The sequence below is a fragment of the Esox lucius genome, chromosome 12, assembly GCF_011004845.1.
Source record: "Esox lucius isolate fEsoLuc1 chromosome 12, fEsoLuc1.pri, whole genome shotgun sequence".
NCBI lineage: Eukaryota > Metazoa > Chordata > Actinopteri > Esociformes > Esocidae > Esox > Esox lucius.
The window spans coordinates 4,862,818-4,890,252 of NC_047580.1; the positions used below are offsets into that span (position 1 = coordinate 4,862,818).

Here is a 27,435-nt window from a genome sequence, read left to right on the forward strand (position 1 = left end):
ACAAGGTACAGTGAGAAGTGGTGTGGTTCAGTGAGAAATGGCATTCCTTGAATTGTCTGGATCAGAGGCGTTGCTAGGATCACAAAACACTCCGGGCTTAGCCAATGTACACGCTAGCGACGTCTTCATTGTCATGCGGGATCGGAATTATAGATTAATAGATCAGGTACTATTATAATTTTTTGGTCCATTTGATATCCGAGGCTATTCATAAAAGACACCCAGGAATAACGACGCCAATGGTATGGGTAATTGTTATGGCATCTTTTTATTTTTTATTATATTAAAACCATTTTAAACTATTAAAATAATTCATCGTATTGACAAAGAAAGAACGTTGTATAAACAAATAGTAGGCTAGATCATATTGATTTACTCATTACAGCTACGTTTACTGTTGATAAACAATACGAAAAGAAATCAAGTGTGGCGTGTTTTCATGTGTTGCGTCGAAAGAATTTGTATCGTCAAACTCCATTTTCCGACATGCATTGCGATTCCAAGGGTCGCTGTTTTGCAAAGAAAGCAGAATTACGATTTCGGAGTCCAACTGGTTAGCAAAATAAAGGTGTTTTGGAACGTGAGTGTTGACATCTTCTTTGCAAGAAAGATACCATGTGCTCTCGGATAATGTTTTGCTGCCGTGGGTTCAGATTCGGTTTCCGAGTCCCGAAGGAGTGTCTGCGGAGCGCTCGACTCGAATCAGCAAGGAGGCAGGACCGACATGCTTCAAGTTTTGAGGTACTGTTCTATCAAAATCTGTTGAAAAAGTAATCCATAGAGCGCCATGACTAATAACCGTGTGCTAGTAAATATTAATTATTCATTGTGTCCGTTTAAGAACCATGGTTTGGTGTATTGTGGCACGCACGATTCAGATTTATAAAATTACATATTTTTAAGAAGCATGCAAATTTGCCATTACAACACTGATACTGTTTTTCTTGCCAATTTACTCCATGTTGTTTCTACTCATAACTATGGCAGACTTGGTGATGCACATCAAATGTAGCCTGCATCTGTTCTGAATGCCCCTGAGCCCGCACAGATCCACACGCTCGAATGACTGGGTGCTGCAGATGATGATTTGATTAGAACCAGGAGAGTAGTGACTTCTGTCATCAGACAGTTGCACTGGTTCCAATCCATGTGCTAATGACGTTTAAGAAACTCCAGGAGGTGCTTTGATCAGATACTACACAGTATACAGGTCTTTTGGCTGTCTTTGGGTTTGATTGGGGAAATGGAGGTAACCTAAATACCTACTTTAATTTAGGGTTTGGGTTAATTCACCACAACATCTATCACAATTTCCAGACTTAAACTCCCTTAATATTTTTTTTGTAAGAAGATATTGAATGGAGGAGCTGGATTTTGCATGGAAGTAATGTCTAAAGATCCCTTCTAACATGTTCTCCATTGTCCAAAACATTTTCCAAATTGGATCTGTGCCATTATCGTGGCAAAGGTGCTAGAGAATTGAAAACAAGGGTCAAGATTTTTTGTTTAGATTTTTTTAAATGATTTGTTAAGCAAAGTCTCTTTCTCTGTGTAGTTGTGTTACAATAAAATAATATAATTCTTCCAAATGTTTATGCAAACAATATAACTCAGTATTCAAATGTACTTTTTGCTTATTGCTTATTTGCTTTATTCTTGTAGGCTAAGAATTTTGTAGGTGCCTTTATCAGTTTAAAAAGTTTTATATTGTATTTTATTTCGGCATTGTTAATACGTCTCACAGCTGTTTGCTGTAGTAAAACATGCACAGTACGTAGGCTTATTGTCCACTTTGGGTCACGGATGAATAATATTTTTTTTTTTAAAGGATTTAGTCAAATATATAAATTTCTACGTTCAGTAGGGTTTTTTATATATATTTCAACAAGTTTTATGTAAGAAGGTTATTCAAGCATTTTAATTATACATCATATAATTTGGGATTAAAGCACCACCACCTGCAAAACCATTCCCTTTTTGGGGGTTGTCTTGCTGTTGCCTCTCCAGTGGACCTGTTGTCATTTTCATTTGTACCAAAACAGGTGACATTGATTCACAATCGCTTATGCTTCCTAACTGGACAGATTGATATCCCTATAGTTTAATTGACTTGGTGTTATACTGTGATGATTGTGTTCCCTTCATTTTTTTTAGAAGTGTGTGATTGGAAATAGCATGTTAGTACACTTACAATAATATTTTATTTCAAATATATTATACAGAGGACATTTATTAAATAATGTATAAATATATTTCCAATCATGTATTATTTGACCTGACCCCTTAAAATGAAGGAAGGGAGGTTGGCAGGCATAGACAGGTTTTACTGTTATCTCTCCAAAATTCACAAGCAACTTATTTAATGAGTAACCTAGTTTAAAACGATAGTCAATAAGTTTTGTTGGCCCTACCAGGGTGTTAAACATTTTATTAATAGCCTGCAGTATTACAAATTTAAACCATTTGGTTGTGTCTAAAGACTGCTAGAATTTAAAATCTTGACTTATTCTAATGATAATGAGTTTTATCCAACTGTAGGTAATGGAGTGTAAGGGAAAATGTATACAGGAAGAGATGTAATTAATGTGCAGGTAAGGTAAAAAATAAATAAAGAGGCCCACTTTTGTAAAACCATATGGGATCATCCTCCAGTAGGAGGGAAATCTATCCCCGAGTAGGGAGGGGTCTTAGTCTGCTAGCTGAGCAAAATTACACTTTCCTAAGAAACACATTTTTATAAAATAACAACAAATCTGTCAACTCCAAACCTTTATTTTCCTTTACAGTTTTTTGTATGCTAAGCATGACCATCTCCAAATGCACCTTTTCCAAATGATTTTGTGTCAGCGATTGGTCATGGATCTTAGGGGAGGCGTCTTCCCCAGTGTTACCCTACTGTGTCGCTAATCCACTGGCCAAGATAACTGGCCCAAAAAGCTCCTAGTAGCCTTAAATGAGCTTAGTGTAACTTTCTACCTGCAATTAGTCACAATTGGCCACAGTGGAAAATCATATACAGGTGTTGGTCATAAAATTAGAATATCATCAAAAAGTTGATTTATTTCAGTAATTCCATTCAAAAAGTGAAACTTGTATAATGTATACACCTTAATTCCACACAGACTGATATATTTCAAGTGTTTATTTCTTTTAATTTTGATGATTATAACTGACAGTATCTCAGAAAATTAGAATATTGTGAAAAGGTTCAATATTGAAGACACCTGGTGCCAAACTCTAATCAGCTAATTAACCCAAAACACCTGCAAAGGCCTTTAAATGGTCTCTCAGTCTAGTTCTGTAGGCAACACAATCATGGGGAAGACTGCTGACTTAACATGTCCAAAAGACAACCATTGACACCTTGCACAAGGAGGGCAAGACACAAAAGATCATAGCTGAAGAGACTGGCTGTTCACAGAGCTCTGTGTCCAAGCACATTAATAGAGAGGCGAAGGGAAGGAAAAGATGTGGTAGAAAAAAGTGTACAAGCAGTAGGGATAACCGCACCCTGGAGAGGATTGTGAAACAAAACCCATTGAAAAATGTGGGGGAGATTCACAAAGAGTGGACTGCAGCTGGAGTCAGTGCTTCAAGAACCACCACGCACAGACGTATGCAAGACATGGGTTTCAGCTGTCGCATTCCTTGTGTCAAGCCACTCTTGAACAAGACACAGCGTCAGAAGCGTCTCGTCTGGGCTAAAGACAAAAAGGACTGGACTGCTACTGATTTATGTTCTCTGATGAAAGTACATTTTGCATTTCCTTTGGAAATCAAGGTCCCAGAGTCTGGAGGAAGAGAGGAGAGGCACATAATCCACATAGCTTGAAGTCCAGTGTAAAGTTTCCACAGTCAGTGCTGGTTTGGGGTGCCATGTCATCTGCTGGCGTTGGTCCACTGTGTTTTCTGAGGTCCAAGGTCAACGCAGCCGTCTACCTGGAAGTTTTAGAGCACTTCATGCTTCCTGCTGCTGACCAACTTTATGGAGATGCAGATTTCATTTTTCAACAGGACTTGGCACCTGCACACAGTGCCAAAGCTACTAGTACCTGGTTTAAGGATTTAATTAGCCAGCAAACTCGACTGACCTTAACCCTATAGAAAATCTATGGGGTATTGTGAAGAGGAAAATGTGATACGCCAGACCCAACAATGCAGAAGAACTGAAGGCCACTATCAGAGCAACCTGGGCTTTCATAACACCTGAGCAGTGCCACAGACTGATCGACTCCATGCCATGCCGCATTGCTGCAGTAATTCAGGCAAAAGGAGCCCCAACTAAGTATTGAGTGCTGTACATGCTCATACTTTTCAGTTGGCCAACATTTCTAAAAAATCATTTTTTTTGTATTGGTCTTAAGTATTCAAATTTTTGGAGATACAGATTTTGGGATTTTCATTGTCAGTTACAATCATCACAATAAAAAGAAATATACATTTGAAATATATCAGTCTGTGTGTAATGAATGAATATAATATACAAGTTTAACTTTTTGAATGGAATGACTGAAATAAATCAACTTTTTTAATGATATTCTCATTTTATGACCAGCACTTGTATGTCTCAAACCACAGTAGTAGTAGAGCACATGACAACACAGTACAGTAGAGCTCAGTACAGACAATTTTAGTATATTACATTCAAATGTATATTTAAAAATTTAACTGAAGTGTATTTGATCATCTACTTTATTGATCTTGACCTTTCTCATCTCTACTGAACTATACAGTACTAAACTGCACTTTAACAGTGCTTTAAAAGTGCTTCAACTCAACTGTGCAGAACTACTGCAGGGCTGGGCAAACCTTTTGGCTCAAGAGCCACTGTATTTTGTTGTTTATTGGGGGACAGTTTTCCTGATTCACATTTTGGCACTTCTGAGCTCATAACTCCTTACATTTCAATGACTCATAATGACTACTTTTATAAGCCAATAAAGATAGGAAAGTTGAGACACAACATTCATACGTTTACCAGTTTATACAATCTGTTTATTGTAAGTCGGCTCTGACAAAAAAAAAATGGGCATGCCATGTCATTGACTCCTTTACAGGAGATAAATAAAAGGGAGAAAGGCACACTAAATACTGTGCACACTCAGTAGGGTCCCTATCCAGCTGTAGAGAGAGAGGCAGAGAAAAATAAAGACAGTCAGAGACAAACAGAGCAGTAAAGAGAGAGAGACAGAGCCTTTAACTCCCTGAGTGCACTGCTCACTATCCAGTGATAAGAGCAAGCAAGGACTGGTGTAAAAGTCCAAGATGGCAGTAGCAGAACTACTAAGCTCCAGACTCATACCAACAACTCTTTTTATTACTTTTATTAATTATTTATCAAATACCTTATTACTTTTACCTATTATAGGACTATTTAGGCTTATCAAGGACCTCGAATCCAATATGATCTTGATAATAGGTACCATTTGTATTGGCTGATTTTCAAACATATTTCAACCTGTCTGCAACAGGTTTTAACATGCTGGCTTGCCATTTAGAAGGAATAAGAACTATGGAACATGTACTGTACAGCCAACGAGCTGTACTGGCAAAAAATGAAAAAAAAAGACAGTCACTTATTATCCAGAATAATAATTTCCCCTGTATTTTGTATGTGTACTGTATGTTATGGTTCCTTAATCTTAATCCAGGCCTCAATTAAGAAGACCGCTCTGTTTGACTTCCACCGGGACCAGGGGGGTAAAATGGTGGCGTTTGCTGGCTGGAGCATGCCTGTCCAGTACAAAGACAGCCACATCAACTCCCACATGCACACTCGCCAGCACTGCTCCATTTTCGACGTCAGTCACATGTTACAGGTGAGAGGGATTTCACGTTGGAGAAGTGGTTGACATCTGGGCCTTATTGTTTAAGCTGAAGCATGTCGTGTCTCTTCCAGAGCAAAGTCCATGGGAGAGACCGAGTGAAATTCATCGAGTCCATGATAGTTGGAGACATTGCAGAGCTGAAGGACAACCAGGTGAGACAAAAGTAAAGACACACACATAAACCACACACACACACACACACACACACACACTAATCCTCTTTTCTCTCACTTTCTATTTATCCTAGGGCACACTAACCCTCTTCACCAATGACAAAGGTGGAATTAATGATGACCTAATCGTCACCAAGACTGACCAAGGCTACCTCTATGTAGTGTCCAATGCTGGCTGTGCAGACAAGGACTCCGCCAACATGAAGGTCAGTAGTCCACCAACATCCACGCTCTGGAGTGTCTGTAATGTCTTGACAAGATGTCTGTTCTCTCAACATGTCTCAACATGTCTATACTGCTTCATGAATTGGATGCCTCCTGTTATAGGCTAAACTGGCCGAGTTCAAAGCTGCTGGCCATAATGTGGATCTGGAGTTTCTGGACGAATGTCTGATTGCGGTTCAAGGTCAGTTATCTGATAGCAACGTCAGACCAATATATTTCTACATGGTCCACAACGTTGTGACCTCCTGAACATGACCCTCTGTTTCAAAGTACTGTGTGAGTACCCATTAGGTGCCAAATACCAGAATACTGACCTAAACAGGGTGGCAGCACCTGAGGGTTTTCAATTATAAACGCTTGTTTTTGTTATTCATCAAAAAACGGTTCGCTTAGGTGTTCACTGATAAATACAACCCTGTGCCTCTCCTCAGGTCCAGCCACGGCCAAGGTCCTCCAGCCGGGTCTGAAAGATGACCTTAGCAAGCTGACCTTTATGACCAGCACCCTAACCAGCGTTTTTGGGATCCAGGACTGCAGGGTGACCCGCTGTGGCTACACCGGTGAGGATGGAGTGGAGGTGTGTGTCTCACTCAGTCTTTCTTAGTACCTCAGAACAGGGAGGGGTTTCTTTCAGGGAAGTCATTTTTCTTGTGCTGGTTGCTCCGTTGCATCAGTGGTTTCTTCCCCCACCATTCAGATATCTGTGCCTAAGTCCGGGGTGGTGGCCTTGATGGAGCGCCTGCTGGCAAACAGTGAGGTCAAGCTGGCCGGACTGGGGGCGCGAGACAGCCTGAGGCTGGAGGCGGGGCTCTGTCTCTATGGCAACGACATCGACGAGACCACAAGCCCTGTGGAGGCCACTCTGGTGTGGACTATAGGTGATTCTTCCCGGTTGTCCACTGCTTCACAGCATACCAGTGGCTGTGTGTGTGTGTGTGTGTTTGTGTAAATTGGTTTGTGATCAGGTTGTCTGATGGACTTGCAGGAAAGCGGCGGCGTCAGGCGATGGACTTCCCCGGCGCGGAGATCATTGTGCCCCAGATAAAGGCGAAGACAGCGAGGAAGCGTGTGGGCTTGGTGTCCACTGGGCCCCCTGTCAGACAGCACACACCAATACTCAGCCCAGAGGGAAAGGTCATAGGTGAGTCACAGCATCTGGACGGACTATTACAATAAACATCAACAACCTATGTGTTTTCACTGTAGGGAGGTATGGAGATGCCCAGGTAATGATGTCAGTAGGCCTACACTGTTATTTACATCTTATTGTGACACTGTTCCTTTGAAACATAGTAGCGTGGACCTCCTAGTTGGCACTGTTATAGAAAGTTTTCTTTCTTGGCACCAAGCTGACCACCACAGTCTAGATTCCAGTCTTCAATGTGACGCTAGCTGACAAATGGAGGAAGCCTTAAAAACTATTGGATATGATTAAACTGGGAACGAGTAAGAGGGTGGAAAAACATACCATTGTGTTAAAAAAAATAGCATAACCTGATGAACCACTTAGTAGTAGTGATATTCCTGCTTGACAAATAATGAACTTGTAGAAGTGGAACAGGAAAAAAATAGACCCAACTGTTATGACATGTTCCCTCCTTGTTCTGAGAAATGGACTCATTCATTGAAAAGAGCGTGTTCAAAATAACAGCAGTGTGGAGTTTAAGTAGAGGATACAGTCACTTGGTGAGGAAACGTGTCATTGGTTGTCCTTTATCAAGGAAGAAGGGAAGCAAATGTTTCACAAAGTGTCCGAAAATATACTCCCTTCTAAATTGTCAAGTAAAATGGGCCGTTCAGTAGCTTAAATTCCCTTCTCTTTGCTTCGTGTGAAAGAATAACAGAGACGTAATAAAATCTGATAGTGCTTTGATTTGGGATTGGATGGGTAATGTTTCCACTACATTTGAAATGAAACTTCACGCTGTTACAAAATATTTGTACGCGCTGCTATTTTTTACATAATGGTAAATAAAAGGACAAATTCAGCAATGTGTAGATTATAATTGAGATTATGTTCAACTTGTCATCTTTTGTTCTTCGTCAGGTGAGGTCACCAGTGGTTGCCCCTCCCCCTGCCTGAAGCAGAACGTTGCCATGGGTTATGTGGATTCGGCATATGCTAAAAATGGAACTCCCATTCAGGTGGAGGTGAGGAAGAAGGCAGCGAAAGCGGTTGTCACCAAGATGCCTTTTGTTCTGACTAACTACTACTCTGGCAAGTAGATCTGACACACAGCGGAAACCCGGCTCAGGACACCAGCCTGTGGGCCAGTGGACAGTAACCTGACCAGACAGATCGTCTTTCATTGACCACCAGAACAGTCTAATAGAGCACGTGTTGCCCCCTAGTGGTTGTCTCAATCAGTGACACATCTGAAGGACTGCAAGGCTTCTGAGTGTGTGGCTTTGCCAGCACCCGGAACTCCAGTCAACTTCACAAATACAGCTACACACTAGACAGTGAGGCTTTTAGTTCTCCCTCCTGTTATCTAAATGCTAGTTGATGGTCTTTAGACCACCTGGAAATGTGAGAATCAGCCATACGGTTTGAAGGACAGGACTGCTCACTGACTTGTCATCAGAAGCAGATGCTAGGAACATATTCTACTCAGTATAAACCAGGACATGCCTACAGGACAGCAGAGCAAAGGGTTTTCTCCTTTCTTTATTCTACAGATATTGAATTTAAAGTTTAATTTTGCAGGCTAACTAATGAATTGTTTTGTAAATGTTTACTAATCGTTAATTCTGCGGTACCAAACATGGACCAAAATTTGTGTAAATTTTTTTATATCCGTCTTTCCAGGAAGGCTTAATGACACAGAAAGTGTAGCTAGTGTAAATTAATTTAGAAGTGTTAAGGGTCTGCTTCCCTGTACTACTGAAATAATGTGTTTTGAGATTCACCTAATGCCTTAATTTGTATAGCTAGGTAATTGTGTACATTTTCCTCTATTTCCTTTATAATTTCATTGTAATATATATAGGAATTTAGTATTTAATTTACACTTTTCCTGTTTTTTTTTCTTTGTGTCATGACTAGGTATTTTTCGAAGTCAATGTTTTCATGTGATCATATGCATGCACTACACCAAATCTGAATACATAGTGTCACTAATGTTGCTTGAGAGTTTTTCAAAATATTCAAATTTACATAGTAACTAAATTGGCTTGTTGATTCATGCAGTAATCAATGAAGATGAATACACTGTGATACGTCCTGTTAAGAGAATGTATTGTGTAATAATGATTAAACAGGTTTTAAGATAAGATGAAAACTGCTCACAGTAGATTATACAGACTAAATGAAAAATGAAGCCAGTACATGCTATTGTGCTATATAATGCTATTGTTAATGGTTATTATAGTGTAGTTTTAATAAAACAACCTTTTCCGTTTGTTATTTTGTTTCAGATTTAGCATTAAGGACAGTCTTTTATGTGGAATACTATATGTCACTAATGTTTCTATAGTTTAACTTCAGAGGGGATGTCATTTCTTGCCGCTTTAATGCATCCTTTTAGGTCATAGATTGGTTTAGGTTGAAATGATAAATACATCTTAATGAGTCCCACCCTATACTCGTGCATAAAATACTTGGAAACTCTCACCAGTGTTCACGCCTATCCAGTGTAAGAGTCAGGTACCTTATAACAGCCATCTTTCACCTTGTACACTCAAAGGAATGAAGTATACCTTGAGAATACAACATAATAAAAATACTTTATTTATGGCACCCAAAAGCAAGATAAAAAAAAGTGCACTGGCATTTATAAGGTTCTAACATTCACCTCTCACTTTCTGGAAAAAATTCACAGTACACATTTTGATGTGGCTTGAGTTAACTAATTAGGTTTACCTGTGTCTCAAAACACAATTTAAAAGCAATATTTTTTCATAATCCAAAAAGATTGTGTGTGTTTGTATGGGGTTTCATTCCTTGTTTTCTCAAAAGATCATGGTCTGAAGTCTAGGATTTGTTGCTGGGGCTGGACGGACACAGAATTAAATAAATAAAGCCATTCACTGCAGAACCAACTCTCTGGGGCAGGCCTTCACTGTTGGGGTGTAATGATCGTTTTCTCCACAGGAAATGGGTGCAGGTTTCCCAAGCAATGTAAGAATGCTGTTTGCCTGCAGTCACTCTTGTGAATAGCTGACTCCAGACAGCTGTAGTGGGCATATATCTCGTTTATCTGGTAGCTCAACACCAGGGGTTGCAATACATTTGGAAAGCAGTGTGAATATTATTTAACATGTGTTTCTGTTCAACCAAACAAAATAGTTTCAAGAAAACTGCATTCAGCGGTGGTTGCTTGTTTTCTTTAGCCTGAGGAAAATTATTATTTCCAGTAACATTTGGCATATATGGCAGAGTCCAGACCCAGTAACACAGAGTGTGGCTTTGAATAACAAGCAAGGACTGGAACAATGACTGTGAACACATGCCCCCCTTCACCTGTTCCAGGTATTTCTGCAGCTCACTCAGTACTTATTACCCTGCCAGGTTGACCATATTCATTGGACATTCATCTCAGACACAAGAAAACAGAATTGATATACTACTGGGTTTACGGATGCTGCCGGCATCATCCTGGGGTCCTGCTGCGAGCATCATCCTGGGGTCCTGCTGCGGGCATCATCCTGGGGTCCTGCTGCAGGCATCATCCTGGGGTCCTGCTACTAACATCATCCTGCGGTCCAGCTGCTAGGCTTCATCTTTGCTTCATCTTCAGAGTTGCACTTGGGTCCAACAAGTAAGGTGCTTCAGGGTTTGACTGCAAGTGTGCCTCAAAGCTGATGAGGCTACATTGTTCAGGTTGATGTTAACTTCTAGAAGGTAGCGTGCAGCTTTATTACTGTCCTGATCTGTTTAAATGAACTTTCCTGTTAGTTGAGGTTTTTCTTCATGTATCTGTTTCACCCAAGATTACATCTGATATAATATTGTTGAACTCAGCATAGTTCATCACAGAGATTGACGCTCAACGCACACTCAACGCCCTCTGCTTTCTTCCCTGTTGGCTATAATAGCTAGTGGTAGTGAAATATCGCCATCTACTGGTAGCTATTACTTGGCAGATTCAAAAGCTTGAAAACCCTATTTGTTTTTATCATAAGTAAAAAAATAAAAATTAAAAAAATCCTTCTTAACATTACATTTGGATAATTATTATTCCTATTTGTATAGTTCATTTTACTGCAGGGGTATTCGATCAAAGGTCAGGGGCAGAGCTGCAGTGCTCATGCAGCGGGTCTTTGGGAATGCCCCAAAGGACGTTGGGACAGGGGCATGTTTACCACTGTGTTGCATCACCTCTTCTTTTAACAATACTCTGTAACCGTTTGGGAACCAAGGAGTCCAATTTCTGTAAAATGATTTCAAATTTTGATCTGTCAGACCACAGGACAGTTTTCCACTTTACCTCAGTCCAGAGCTGGAGCCCAGAAAAAACAGTGGCGGTTCTGGATCTTGTTTATGTACAGTGGGGCAGTTTAGTCAGCCACCAATTGTGCAAGTTCTCCCACTTAAAAAGATGAGAGAGGCCTGTAATTTTCTTTATAGGTACACTTCAACTATGAGAGACAAAATGAAAAAAAAATCCAGGAAATCACATTGTAGGATTTTTTATGAATTTATTAGTATATTATGGTGGAAAATAAGTATTTGGTCAATAACAAAAGTTAATCTCAATACTTTGATATATACCCTTTGTTGGCAATGACAGAGGTCAAACGTTTTCTGTAAGTCTTCACAAGGTTTTCACACACTGTTGCTGGTATTTTGGCCCATTCCTCCATGCAGATCTCCTCTAGAGCAGTGATGTTTTGGGGCTGGGACTTTCAACTCCCTCCAAAGATTTTCTATGGGGTTGAGATCTGGTGACTGGCTAGGCCACTCCAGGGGCCTGTTGAATTCATACTAAAACATTGCCTACGGACAAAGCTATAAATGTGCGTACGCACCAAAAAAATCTGATGTATGAATCTCTGCGTACGCAGCATTCCACATACATTTTCTTTGTACATCCCAATTAACGCGAAATTGAGCGCACATGCACGAGCACCACACCACACCCTGTCTCCTCCCTCAATTAAATTAATTTAAATATGGTAATTAGTCCAATTTGGCAAAAGAAACCTGCAAGAACATGGCTAAAGCAAGCAAGAAACGAAATTTCACTGAAAACGATTTAGAGGTGCTACTATCAGAGGTAGAAACAAGAACATATATTTTATTTGAAAATCTGTCCTCTGGAATTAATAACAAAAGAAAGAAAAAAGAGTGGGCGAGTTTGTCTGATGCCGTCAACGCGGTGGGATCTGAGAGTCGTTCCGTAAATGAACTGAAGAAGAAATGGTCAGACATAAAGGTGGAAGTTAAGCGGAGAACTGCTGCGCACCGACAAAGTGTGGGCAGAACAGGCGGTGGTACAGGGACCGATGAACTTGCACACGTTAATCTCTGGAATCGTATCCGCTGATGTAGGAGACTCGGATATACTACAGGACTGCCAGCAAGGTGACTAAAATTTATTTCCTTAACTTTGATATATATAGCCAGCCACCGTTTAATTTTAAAATGGATGCAATATAGCAAAAAGTACACCAGAGATTTTACGTATCCACTGCTTTTATTGCAAATGCGTGTACCTTAATAAGGAACAGACTCAAATTAAGATGTGCCTCTGTTTATTTGGACTTAGGAACCGCAGGAACGTCCACTGGCACGCACTCAGAGTCCGCACCACCTGAGCAGCCAGAGCCCATTCAGTCCGGCGTCTCCCGTGTCTCTAATGTTCCCCCCAGTGCTGAAGCCCGTCCATCTGGCCGTGTCTTGACGCATGCTGTTCTGGAGTCACAACAGCAAATTGTTAGGGCCATTGAAGAAATGAACAGTCACCTTAAAAATGTCACTGACGCACTCACAGAAATAAGCCATTCATTAAAAGAATTGGTCAAAAAATGAACTTTGTGTCTGAGTACCATTTATATTGTCGCAATTACACGTTGACGGGCCTGAATGGCTTGTTGATTGTGCTGCACATATACTGGTCCTGGGTCAGGGTCATCTGGCAGTGCCCCCACCTCACCAAGGGGTATGCCATGCCTGTGCGCGACATTGTGCACCACTCCACAGGCCAGTATGATGCGGCAAACCTTGTCAGGGCGGTATAACAGCATCTCCTCACTGTCTCTCTTTCCAAATTCGGACCCAACTCAGCGCAGAGCTCCAAGAGTATAGCCTTTGGAAATCTGAAACGGCTGATAAGCCAGTCATCACTGTGGTCCCTAAAAACTCGTTCTCTCCGGATTTGTCCATAGGAAATGTCTTCTAAAAAGCCAAAGCTGCCATTGCTAGACGGGTTGTATCAATTTTCACATCCTTTATATATGTTCTTACTTAATTGCATAATTAATAGAATATTTTAATTAATAGAATATTTTAATAAGACTCGTGTGACAATAATATGGCAAATAATTTATCAATTACAAATTATAAGCAATTTCTGACAGGTGCGATAGAACAGTTCGTAGTGTAATGTTTGCCACTTCACTTTATTACCTCTATGAGTCGCCAACGGACAAAAATCACAAAAATGTACCTACGCCAGGCCTGAAGTTTACGTGGAAGAACGCACATTCTTACGTTAATTTCAATGTTAGTACATCTGACCGTGAACGTGAAAGCTGGCGTACGCCGTGTTTTCGTGCGTACGCAAGATTGATACATGAGGCCCCAGGTCCTTGAAATGCTTCTTACGAAGCCACTCCGTTGCCCGGGCGGTGTGTTTGGGATCATTGTCATGCTGAAAGACCCAGCCACAACAAATCCAGTAAATCACATTGTAGGATTTTTAATGAATTTATTGGTAAATTCCTCTGTAAAATAAGGAACAACTATGCAATATGTTTTATTTATTGAAAAAATAATTGCATTGAGCAACTGAAAGAGTCACAAACCCATAAAACTTTGCGGCACAAATGGAAAACCGGCTCTTTCGATTCCTACACCATTCATTTCTTCTATAGGGGATTTTTGATCCGCTTCAAATTAGGTTTCGTGTCGGCTTACACCACCTAGCCATTTAAACCTTTGTCGATATTGACTAAAAAAGCGATGATAGTTTTGTCAACCTAACTAAAGTCACTTTGCCCTGTCGAGAATGTTTTTTTTTTAAAACGCCAAGCAGGATTAAGCCTAAACAAAACAGACCTTACTTGAAGTCATTTCATAATTTCCTTATGGGATAATAAATTAATGGTGAAATGCGAAAAGAACCAGTATTACATTTTGCCGGTATCTTTTACATGGATTATGACGCGTCCGCTATTTCACTCGCTGTATGCATAAACCACGCGCACTGTCACCGTAATAATAACTTTCTGGCAAACGTCACACTGAACCGAATAAAATATCATGAGCGAAATAGCATTCAGTCATCAGTAAGCAATATGGATCACAACGATAAGAGAATTAGAAGAGCTTTAAGGAGGCGTCCTTATTCGGTAAATAGCCTAAGTAATATTCAAGGTTTTTGCTGTGTTCCATATGTATTATTCTTAAGGTTTATAAACTGACCCTAGCAAGTCTGACCTGAAAACAATACGTTAAAGTTATTAATAAATGTCTAAAAACTGCATTTAATTTCAAACTAAATACAAATAGTAACCTAATTTGATATGGATTGTCATCTTCACAGTCTGCCTGTGTGAAGACCCACAACAGGCCTGTAAGTACATTAACGTCCTTATTGATTTATCAATAAATAATTTGAACTGCATTTGAAATAAGTTTTTTTAAATATGAGCAAATGGATGACTAAAATGTTCATGTTTTGTTCAAAGCCCATCATCACAATGTATGACCAAGACCAGGCATCTGGGGTCAGAGTTTCGCTACTAAACCAGCGTATCTCCGCCATTATACCAGAAACTCCCTGCCAGGTCAGACTTCTCTATTGTACCCATACTGAGACACGCCAGATAGATCCATCTTTCAATTTAACCAAACCATCCTGAGTACTTGTCTCTGTCTATGTCTTCAGTCTGGGAGGATGACTTGTGGGATGGGGACATCACACAAGGAGAGGTGCTCCTCAGCGAGATCTAATGACTCCCTAAAGACTTTCAAAATCTGTGAACGTGAGGTAAGAGAGTTTTACCATCTCCTATGTCTTTTTGTGTTATGCCACCACAAGGAAAATGATCTACAACTGACTAGCGGGCTGCTCTGATCCACAGAGCAACGATGAGGTTTACAAAAGCAGGTCAGCATCAGAGAACGTGGTGGATGAACACAGAATAAGAGCGGTTCTTGACCAGAACGACAATCTTTCGATCTGTTCTGTCAATGAGTCAGACTTTCTTGTAAGTTAGGTAGCAAATATTTAAGTAACTCTCTGAGTGTGGAGCGTGGAAGGAGACCAATGCCATCTGACCTACAGAGTGATGATGAGGATTATGACAGCTGGGCAGCATCTGAAAACTTGATGGATGAGCACGGATTAGGAGCAGTTCCGAACCAGAATGACAATATGTCGATCCGTTCCTTCAATGAGTCAGACTTTCTTGTAAGTTTATTAGCATGTATTTAAGTAACTCTCTGAGTGTGGAGACTGGACGGTGACTAATGCCATCTGACCTACAGAGTGATGATGACTACAATGTCTCCGATGAGAATGGTTCAGATACTCCAGGGGAGTCAGACCGGATGAACTCAGCTTCTCTGAAACTCCCTACACTGGTAGGCTTTAACCATTTGGCGTGTGTGTAGATATGTAAGCATCCTGACGTGTTTTTGTCTGTGTCTGTGTGGCCCTAATCATACCATAGCATACCTCAACAGCTCAATGTGTTTGATTCCATTTTTTAAACAGATTTGGGTGGCAGCACATCAGCCCAACAGTGCTTTGCTTGCCTCGGTGAGCACCCTGAAAGAGGTGTCCCTCCAGACGGATGTGGTCCCCGCTGGCCAGCCCTTGGAGGAACACCTGGACAAGGAGCAACATTGGGCCGACACCCAGGAGGACAGCCTGACAAGGGTAAAGGAAGACCTGGTCTCCATGGAGCACATCCCGGACGAAGGCCTGAAGATATGCAGCGGAGGTGGGGACTTCAAACAGTACCAGGGAGATAGGCAGAAGAAGCTTGGGGGATGCTTCAGATGGATTGGGGAGTGGCTGTCTAGGAGCAAGGGAGAAGAGATGAGAGACAGAGGGAGGATGGAACAGAAGCCTGGCACCCTGATCATGGTAATGCCCAGAGACATCAGTATTAGGACTGATGTGGAGGTAGGCCTCGAGGACCGTCTGCCTAAGCTAGAAGGAAGCAATGAGATTTTAGGCAAATGCCAGAAAACACTCAGTCCTGAGAACAACAGCTTTTTAAGTTACTCCTTTTCAGAGCCATGTATTTATAGAGTTTGTCCATATATTATTCAAATTGGAGACATTCAGTTAATGTCAATACATTTTGCTCCCTCCTGATAGGATATCCCCTGCCCTTTGACCCCCCCCAGCCACACCCTTGCTTCCTGGCTCACCGTGGAGTACATCCCTCACCCAAATAGGGCACGCCTGGCTCCCATCACCAATGTGAGTGAAAAAGGCAAGAAACTCCTTCTGGAAATTGCCAGAGATTCCCAACAGGTGAGTTTGAGGAAGGAGAGACGGGTTGTCATTGATGGTTGTTATGAGGTTTTCCCTACGCACTAGTCTTGGATCAGTTTTACATTGTCTCGCCAAATGGTTTAGGTTAGAAACAGGGGAGGGGAAGCTCATCCTAAAACTTTTCACCTAGGGGAACTGACAACTTCTGTTGTTGTGAGTTAACCCTCCTGTTATGTTTGTTTCTCAGGAGCAGCAATGATGTTCCTGTGTCAGTTTGACCCGGGGCATGTTTAATTATTCAAGTGTCAGAAACCAAAAGATCCCAATAAACATTGTTGAGATCTCATTATTAACCCCCCTACTAACCATTTCAATCAATATTTAGTGCAAGGGTGTTCTTTACCTCACAGATCATGGTTCAATGGGGATAATTCACCTGTTTTTCATAAGAAATGCATGTTAAAAAATTTTTTATGTACTTTGGAAAGACCTGCATATAAAATGCAATAGTTTTACATGACATTGATTTTTGTTATATTTTATTTTACATTTTAAAATGTATTTTTATAGAGTGATGTTGATAAATTACCATGAGACATCTCTTCTGTTCAGGGTCTAAGTGACCCACTGACTTCAAATCAAGACAAATGAGTCATGAGGATTTGTATTGTAAGGAAACTTTATTTAAACACTTTTTGAACCATAAATGAACAAAATAACAAAACAACAAAATGAGCAATATAAACATGGTGCATGTGTGTCTGTGTGTCTCCACAGCACACAAGTGACAAGTCATCACATTGTGATAGTAAACACTGTACGTTGTTTAGAACCAGAAATACACAAACATTAATAGGTGGAAATGAACACGGTGCATGTGTGTGCATCTACACAGCACATGAGGGACATGTCATCACAGTGTGCTTTGTGCAAATGAATTTTGCACATTTCACACAGGTCATGCTCGTCTTGACATCATCAGATGGCTTGCAGACCTGGCACCTCTTCCTTTTTCCCCCAGCAGAAACCTAGAAAGAAGAAGACAATGATTACTATGTTTTTATGCTCATCCCAAGACACACACAACATGCTCTCACACAGACACAGACACACACTTACCTCACGCACTGGTGTACTAGAAGTCCTCTCCTGGATCTCCCTCACTGCTGTACTAGGAGAAGTCCTCTCCTGGATCTCCCTCACTGGTGTACTAGGAGAAGTCCTCTCCTGGATCTCCCTCACTGGTGTACTAGGAGAAGTCCTCTCCTGGATCTCCCTCACTGCTGTACTAGGAGAAGTCCTCTCCTGGATCTCCCTCACTGGTGTACTAGGAGAAGTCCTCTCCTGGATCTCCCTCACTGGTGTACTAGGAGAAGTCCTCTCCTGGATCTCCCTCACTGCTGTACTAGGAGAAGTCCTCTCCTGGATCTCCCTCACTGTAGCTGCAGCGGCTGGGTCCTTGGCATGTGCTTCCTCTGTTGTATATGCGGTCACAGATTGTGCAGAAATTCTTTGGTTATGCAAACCGATTGTTGCAGCAGCTGTCCGGGTGGCTGGTCTCAGATGATCTTGGAGGTGAAGATGCTGGATGTGGAGGTCAAATTGTACTGCCAAATTCTCTGAAACGCCTTTGGAGAAGGCTTATGGTAGAGAAATGAAAATTAAATTCACGGACAACAGCTCTGGTGGACATTCCTGCTGTCAGCATGCCAACTGCACGCTCCCTCAAAACTTGCAACATCTCTGGCATTGTGCTGCATGATGGAACTGCACATCATGGAACTGCCTTTTATTGTGGCCAGCCTAAGACACACCTGTGCAATAATAATGCTGTCTAATCAGCATCTTGATATGCCACTCCTGTGAGGTGGATGGATTATCTCAGCAAAGGAGAAGTGCTCACTAACACAGATTTAGACAGATTAGTGAACAATATTTCAGAGAAATAGGCCTTTACAGATGAGGTCAAGAGAATAGGGAGAGGGTGTGTGTGTGGGTTTGGGATTAAATATATCTCACAGTTGCAAAGAAACAAATAGTATTTGACATTTCTGACTTATTTTAGCCTCCACTTTGACTGCTAGGTATCTATGTAATATAAACAAATATGTGAAATGAAACATTTTAATTGTATATGAATTTGACCCAAAACATAACAGGAGGGTTAACTGTATGTTGAGTATGTTTCTTTTCTACATCATATGTTTCTTTTCTACAGCCCGATGAGAAAAAACAAACTGTCAAAGAGGCTAAGAAACACAGAAAACGAAAGGAGAAAGCCATTGCGAGACAACAGGAGAAATCTGTGGGGCCAAAGGAGAAACAACACATGAAAAAGGACAAAATAAGTCTGAGGAAGAGGTGAGGACACAAACAGAAAATTAGGATTGCAATATAGGGGACATTCATGTTGAATATGAACATTTCTCTGATGGAAAAAACAAATGAGTCTTTTTCTACAGGCTTTTCATCCACATGACCAGCCAGGCCAGCATAGCAGATCTGATGCATGTACCAACTGCCAGTTCTCCATGTAACCGATCTCTTCTGCTTTTTGACAGATTCCTTCAATGGCTGCTATCTAAGATGTGCTGTATGAGGAAGTAATGGAGAACGGCTACACACACACACACACACTAACTTGTTTGCACCTGTGTCTCGTTTACCCCCCATATGAGTTCTGTGTTTGCTGTTGTTCTTTGTGAGGTATTTTTTATGTGTGCGTGTGCGCGAAATATTACAGAGCCTTTTTTTCATGAACATTCATTTTGATCTGAGAATCTTGAAAGTCTGTTTTGGTATCCCGACCCTTGCTTGCCTACCTGACCGCCTCTTTGGATTTTCCCCACTGTACTTCAGCCTCCGCTCTATCTTGATTTCCCAGTTACCGACCATCTGCCTGCCCTTTGACTTCGCTACAGCCTGTCCCTTTTTACACAATTTTTTCTCCCCAATAAAAGTCCTGCGCTCTGCGTTTGGATCCATCCCTCCCTCCAACTTGCTCTGCATGCATCCATTACACTTCCCCATCAACCGCGAGACACATAAATCTCTAACGAATGTAATCGTCTTGATATCACCGTCGCTTTGCTAAATTTAAGATGGCCTGCTTATGCTTGGGTTTCCCTCCAAGTTTCACTGGCCCTGTAGTTTCACTGGCACTGATAATTCAAACTAATGGTTATGATTTTCAAAAAATTTTTGTTCTCCAAATGTATTTCTCAATAAAGTATGATGAATGACAGATGGGTTTTTGTGCTTTTATAATTTTCTTTGCTATATATTCATGGTGTTGTAGTGTGTTGAGATGAAGGTTTTTGTGAGTTTTTACAATAGGGTAACATGGGGCAAAACGCCCCCTGGGGTAAGATGCCCCACCCCCTGTATGTAACTCTCACAAAAACCACAAAATGTAAAAAAAAGAATTCTCAACACCTCCTCTGGCTGCCACTCGTCTTAATCAATTACAAATTCCCTCTGTATCGTCAGACTTGCTTAGCCAATAATTTTCTTTTTTCTTCTGAGTCTCATTTTAAAGACTGATGGGATTTAAAATATTGCCTTATTTAAATGATAATACGTTTAGTTTAACTGTATGTAAGGATGTAAAAAAAATTAGAATTAGATAAACAAAACTAGAATATATAATGGGGAAATAAAATGGATCATAAATAGGTACAAATATATTTTTTGTTTTTGTTTAGTATTGGCTGGAATTATTCTGGGGAGGAAGGCGACAGGGATTTTTGGTTTTGCTGGGAGAGAGAGGAGTGTAAAGGAGGTGTGAGTGGCGGGAGTTGAAAGTTGGAACGATTAGTATAGGAGTGGTAATTATTGGTTGATGTTTTATAGTTCTCGATAGTGTGAGGAGTGGATTTGAATATTGTGCCCTCAGGACTGAGTTTACAAACTTAAACTGTGGATATATTTGCCGTACTGTCTGTGGCTAACGATGGACTGTGTAAAGGGACAAGTTAGCTAGCAAGCGGGAGTAAACGCTGGATACATGTTTTCATGATGATTAAACATCAAGTTCACCAGGTTTGAAAGGATTTACACACAACCTGGTATCACAAGTTTTCGGCAAGGACACTTTAAAAAAAAAAATTTTGGGTCATTCCCGCAACTCTTCAAGCACGCCAATGGACTGGGTTAAGTGTAGGGCTATTGTTTCGAGTGCACAAATGTTGGTATGTAGTGTACGCAGCACAGATAGTTAACAGCTTTAAATGGTAAGAAGAGTATTTTTATTTTAAATTGAAATACATATATTGAAAAGTAGTCTTTCTTGGTGTTTATATCCCTGCCTGGGAATTGTATTTACACTCATTTATTCCTGAAAGATCATTAATAACACGTCTGTTAGAATCATTTCAGATGGAGGTACTGCCATCATACACATGTTTATAAAACATAAAGCTGGTGGAGTATATTTCATTAAAGAAAGCAGGATAATTCAAAACAACAATTCCTCTACAGCTGGCAGCCAAGACAGTTGTTTTCATTGGGGTTACATGTATGAAATGGCATGTAAGGAAAATGTAAGTGATATAAATAAACAGGGTCAATTCTTTAAAACCCTAAGGCATTATGTTCTAATGGAATAAGATTCCCTGGGGGGCAACTAACCCCATGGTTAGTTGCCCTAGTAGCTTACCCTAGTAGCTTACCCTAGTAGCTGGAAAAAATGCCCCTTTCCTAAAAAATACATTTGATTAAATACAAATCTGTCAACTGTAGCCATATATTCTACTTTATAATATGTTATGCTAAGCATTGTCATCTTCAACTTACAAAAAAAATCACAATGTTTTTCTTTATTGTGTCAGTAAATAGACATTGATTTTAGTGGGGGCGTTACCCCAAAATACCCTATGGTATATTTGCGGACAAAGCATGCCCGTCGGTATGCATAACACACGTCACCAAAAGGAACAGGCACATGTCAACTAGAAAGGGCACCAGATGGCAAAGAGGCATGTGCTCTGCTCAGGTTGAGCCTTACCTGTGCATGCACCTGAATGGGGGAAGAAGAGTAAAGTAACATTCAAACTTTTTCTCAGAGTCTGTGTGATTTCATTTGATATCTTTTGTCAATATATAACACTAGGTTCAAGCAGTTCGAGCAGGTCAACATTTCTCAGGTCGACATTACTGTATTGTAAAAAAATATATAATATTTTGAGATACTGGATTTCCATGAGATGTAATCATCAAGACTGAAACAAAAAAGGCTTGAAATGTTTCACTGTATGTGAAATTAATTTAGAATATATGAAGGTGTCACTTTTTGATTGGAATTATGCGAACAAATGTACTTTTCCACAATATTAAAATCTTTTCAGATGTGCCTGTACATCAATGGAGCTGAAGTAGAGAGAGTCTCCGAATTCAAGTTCCTCAGTGTGTTGATCAAATATGACCTCACCTATTCCAGGCTAGCAGACTCTCAAAAACTCTCACCAACTCTTCCAGGTGCAAAATTGAGAGCATCCTCTCAGGCTGCATTACTGCCTGGTACAGCACCTGTTGCACTGCTGACCGCACGGCCCTCCAGCGGGTGGTGAAGTCAGCGGAGCGCATCATCGGTTGCCATCTCCCTTTCATTCAAGGCATCTACCATACACAATGCCTTAGGAAAGCACAGAACATCATCAAAGACTACAGCCACCCATGCTATGGTCTGTTCACACTGCTGCCATCTGGTCAACATTACCGGAACATCAGGACACGCACTTCCAGACACACATACATACCGGAACATCAGGACATGCACTTCCAGACTCACAAACATACCGGAACATCAGGACACGCACTTCCAGACTCACAAACATACCGGAACATCAGGACATGCACTTCCAGACTCATAAACATACCGGAACATCAGGACACGCACTTCCAGACTCACAAACATACCGGAACATCAGGACACGCACTTCCAGACTCACAAACATACCGGAACATCAGGACACGCACTTCCAGACTCACAAACATACCGGAACATCAGGACACGCACTTCCAGACTCATAAACATACCGGAACATCAGGACACGCACTTCCAGACTCACAAACATACCGGAACATCAGGACACGCACTTCCAGACTCATAAACATACCGGAACATCAGGACACGCACTTCCAGACTCACAAACATACCGGAACATCAGGACACGCACTTCCAGACTCACAAACATACCGGAACATCAGGACACGCACTTCCAGACTCACAAACATACCGGAACATCAGGACACGCACTTCCAGACTCACAAACATACCGGAACATCAGGACACGCACTTCCAGACTCACAAACATACCGGAACATCAGGACACGCACTTCCAGACTCACAAACATACCGGAACATCAGGACACGCACTTCCAGACTCACAAACATACCGGAACATCAGGACACGCACTTCCAGACTCACAAACATACCGGAACATCAGGACACGCACTTCCAGACTCATAAACATACCGGAACATCAGGACACGCACTTCCAGACTCACAAACATACCGGAACATCAGGACACGCACTTCCAGACTCATAAACATACCGGAACATCAGGACACGTACTTCCAGACTCACAAACATACCGGAACATCAGGACACGCACTTCCAGACTCACAAACATACCGGAACATCAGGACACGCACTTCCAGACTCACAAACATACCGGAACATCAGGACACGCACTTCCAGACTCACAAACATACCGGAACATCAGGACACGCACTTCCAGACTCACAAACATACCGGAACATCAGGACACGCACTTCCAGACTCACAAACATACCGGAACATCAGGACACGCACTTCCAGACTCACAAACATACCGGAACTTCAGGACACGCACTTCCAGTCTCACAAACATACCGGAACATCAGGACACGCACTTCCAGACTCACAAACATACCGGAACATCAGGACACGCACTTCCAGACTCACAAACATACCAGAACATCAGGACACGCACTTCCAGTCTCACAAACATACCGGAACATCAGGACACGCACTTCCAGACTCACAAACATACCAGAACATCAGGACACGCACTTCCAGACTCACAAACATACCGGAACATCAGGACACGCACTTCCAGACTCACAAACATACCGGAACATCAGGACACGCACTTCCAGTCTCATAAACATACCGGAACATCAGGACACGCACTTCCAGACTCACAAACATACCGGAACATCAGGACACGCACTTCCAGACTCACAAACATACCGGATTATCAGGACACGCACTTCCAGACTCACAAACATACCGGAACTTCAGGACACGCACTTCCAGTCTCACAAACATACCGGAACATCAGGACACGCACTTCCAGACTCACAAACATACCGGAACATCAGGACACGCACTTCCAGACTCACAAACATACCGGAACATCAGGACACGCACTTCCAGACTCACAAACATACCGGAACATCAGGACGCGCACTTCCAGACTCACAAACAGTTTTAACCCCAAGACCATAAGGCCCCTCAACCAGCAACACTGATCAATTGATCGCATGTACACTTCATATGCTCTGGTCACATTCTATGCACATTAGTACATTTTTATGTATGCAATTATAGGCACTACAACACATATTTATAATATTTAAGATTTCTATTCATACTGTCCATATTCCCAATTCTACAATATTTGAAATTACTTGTAGTCACTATTGTTGTGTATATTTGGTATTTTCTGTTAAATCCCTTTTCATATCTATTTTCATATCTTAATCCCTTTAACTGAGAGAGCTAGATAAACTCCAAACCTCATGGGGTGGTAAAGCATACTCTGGTGCTTGCTCAACAAAGAGCTAAGCAGAAGCAATCTTGACAATAGTTAATATTCTAGTTTAATAGTTTTCAACCATTTAAATTGTTAATAAAACAATGTTCTGCCTCTGGTTGAGGATGATTGACAGCTCTCTCTGATATAGTTAGAACAATTTTTGAGATGATTCCAAAGCTGTAGAAACTGAGGCTAAAGCCATAATGCAAATAGTTACGGTCAGATAAAAGTCAGTGGACTTGATTGATTATAGTTTAAAAGACAACATTTTATGATTTAATAAAAAATGGAACAACTGGAAAAGCTGAATTGGAAAAGCTAAGTCCGGCAGGAGTTCCGTTTTTAAGCGTTTAACAAGGGCGGAATTCAACTTTTCTTTCTTGGTCTTATAGAGACCCTGTTTTTTTTTAGCTCAGTTGGTGCTTCAATTTATGGCGAGACACCCAGAGATCCGGTGAAACCAGTGCATACTGAAGACAGAAGACTCATCTGTTTGGATTTGAGCTCTTGATTTCTGCGGTGTGGTAGTACTGTCTTAGCCACCCAAAAACCAACACTGTGGTAGGATTGCTTGACCGACTGAATATAACTGTGTGACTTACACAAAATACATAGTATCTTTTCATGGCCTTTTTATGTTTCATTTCATTTGTATTTGAATTATTTAGTGTTTGTATACAAATTAATGAATGTTTTGGTGTTTTGTGATTAAAGAAATGTCCTCTCTTACACTACCATTCATATCTGGTGTCTGTGTCCCTTCTTCTGTGGTCTGTTGTCTCCCCTTAACTCCTACGAACCTAGCGTTGATGAATTGACCCCTATAAGTGGGTTACATTCCAAACATGATAATGTGACCAAGATTAGTTGTGGTGAGAGGTACGTTAATGGATGTCGTTGGCATTTTATGGAAACTTAAAGTGCAGACTCACCACAGTTTTTCTAGATGGCAGAACAGTGTGAGAGAGTATGATCCGGTACAATTCCGTTCTCAAACATATGAATTAAACACAGGAAATGAAACCGATAACAGTGCAATTAGGGCAATAGGGACCTTAGTCAGGAAGGCAACCAAAAACCCAGTGGCCACTCTAACAAAGCTAAGAGATTCTCTGCAGAGATGGGAGAACCTATCAGAAGGACAAGCATCTCTGAAGCACAACAATCAGGCCTTAATGGTAGAGTGACTAGACGGATGCCAGTAGAGTAGGGGTGCTCACTCCTGCTCCTGGAGAGCTACCATCCTGTAGGTTTTCATTCCAACCCAAATTTAGCACAACTGATTCTATTAATTAGCTGGATGAAGAACTTGATCAAGTTAATGTCAACTGGGGTTGGAGAGAAGACCGACAGGACAGTAGCTCTCCAGGAGCAGGAGTGGGCACCCCTGCACTAGAGTATAAGGCATCTGTAAGTCTGGCTGTGGCATAAGAGGAATAGACAAATGCTAGGGGTGCCGTTTATCTATAGGGGCGCTCTAATGAGTGAAGATTTTCTTTTTACTAGTATTACTAATATTATTTTAATACTATTAATTGGAAATATTACAAAAAACAAAAGTGCCCACAACAACATAACTACATAGCTTATTAGGACATATTTTTCTGTGTTGCCAGCAGCATCGCCCCCCCCACTCTCACATCATTAGACTTGATTGTAGGAGATGGGCGAGTTATCTGAAGTAGTGTCACTGACTGAACGTGAAACATGAAGAATTAGCAACAGTAGCCTATTTCAAACAGTGTCAAAAAGACCAAAGCCCTCTGGTGCCCAGAAAGTAAAACATGAGAAGAGAAGGAAAGATGGGATTAGGACAGAGGTAATAGGCAAGGCAAGGCAAGGCAATTTTATTTATATAGCACATTTCATACACAATGGTCATTCAAAGTGCTTTACATAAATATCCATTTGACAGAGGAACTGTTACAGAAATAAGAAATAATAAAAACCATTAAGAATATAAAATCAAATACAGAACAGTGAAGAAATAAGAAAAATTAAAACCGTTAAGAATATAATGTCAAATACAGTTTAGAATAAAAAATATAATAAAATAAAGGACAGTGAAAACAGTCGGACGGACAGTGGCACAGTGCTCATTCATTAAATGCAAAGTAAAATAGATGTGTTTTGAGTCTGGATTTGAATGTGACTACTGTAGGAGCACATCTGATCTCTTCTGGAAGCTGGTTCCAGCTGCGACTGGCATAATAGCTAAAAGCAGACTCTCCTTGCTTAGAGTGAACCCTTGGTATTTCTAGCTGATGTGATCCTAATGATCTGAGTGTTCGTTTGGGTTTATATTCATTGAGCATATCTGCAATGTATTGAGGTCCTAGGCCCTTGAACGATTTATATACCAGTAGTAATACTTTAAAATCGATCCTATATGTAACTGGCAGCCAGTGTAAAGACCTGAGGACTGGTGTGATATGATCATATTTTCTGGTTCTGCTGAGAATCCTGGCCGCGGCGTTCTGTACGAGCTGCAACTGTCTTATGGTCTTTTTGGGAAGGCCAGTGAGGAGTCCATTACAATAATCCACCCTGCTGGTGATGAAAGCATGCACTAGTTTTTCTAAGTCTTGACTAGAAACAAAGCATCTAATTCTTGCAATATTTTTCAGATGATAGTATGCTGATTTAGTTATTGCTTTGACATGACTACTGAAGTTAAGGTCTGACTCTAGAGACACACCGAGATTCCTGACTTGATTTTTAGTTGTTTGACCTTTAGAGTGAAGGTACGCGTTCACCTTGAGAACTTCATCTTTATTTCCAAACGCAAT

At 41.0% G+C, this 27,435-nt stretch overlaps 2 protein-coding genes across 3 annotated transcripts; both read left to right on the forward strand.

Moving 5' to 3' along the window:
* Positions 1–127: 127 nt before the first annotated feature.
* amt (aminomethyltransferase) lies at positions 128–9,627 on the forward strand. 2 transcript variants are annotated; one of them, XM_010895843.4, is made up of 10 exons: positions 128–242; positions 654–741; positions 5,652–5,819; positions 5,900–5,980; positions 6,076–6,207; positions 6,329–6,407; positions 6,658–6,803; positions 6,924–7,104; positions 7,212–7,367; positions 8,274–9,627. In XM_010895843.4, exons 3-10 carry the CDS (start codon positions 5,706–5,708, stop codon positions 8,450–8,452), a joined length of 1,068 nt encoding a protein of 355 aa, XP_010894145.1. In that variant the 5' UTR covers positions 128–242; positions 654–741; positions 5,652–5,705; the 3' UTR covers positions 8,453–9,627. The 2 variants fall into 2 exon arrangements, with proteins under 2 accessions (XP_010894145.1, XP_010894144.1); XM_010895842.4 differs by lacking the exon at positions 128–242 and having other exon boundaries at positions 421–741.
* Positions 9,628–14,525: 4,898 nt separating this feature from the next.
* On the forward strand, positions 14,526–19,991 carry LOC105025280. Its single transcript, XM_010895858.3, has 11 exons — positions 14,526–14,740; positions 14,935–14,964; positions 15,080–15,178; positions 15,280–15,381; positions 15,476–15,601; positions 15,679–15,804; positions 15,882–15,977; positions 16,111–16,485; positions 16,723–16,881; positions 19,061–19,203; positions 19,404–19,991. Exons 1-11 carry the CDS (start codon positions 14,543–14,545, stop codon positions 19,447–19,449), a joined length of 1,500 nt encoding a protein of 499 aa, XP_010894160.3. The 5' UTR covers positions 14,526–14,542; the 3' UTR covers positions 19,450–19,991.
* Positions 19,992–27,435: the final 7,444 nt, after the last annotated feature.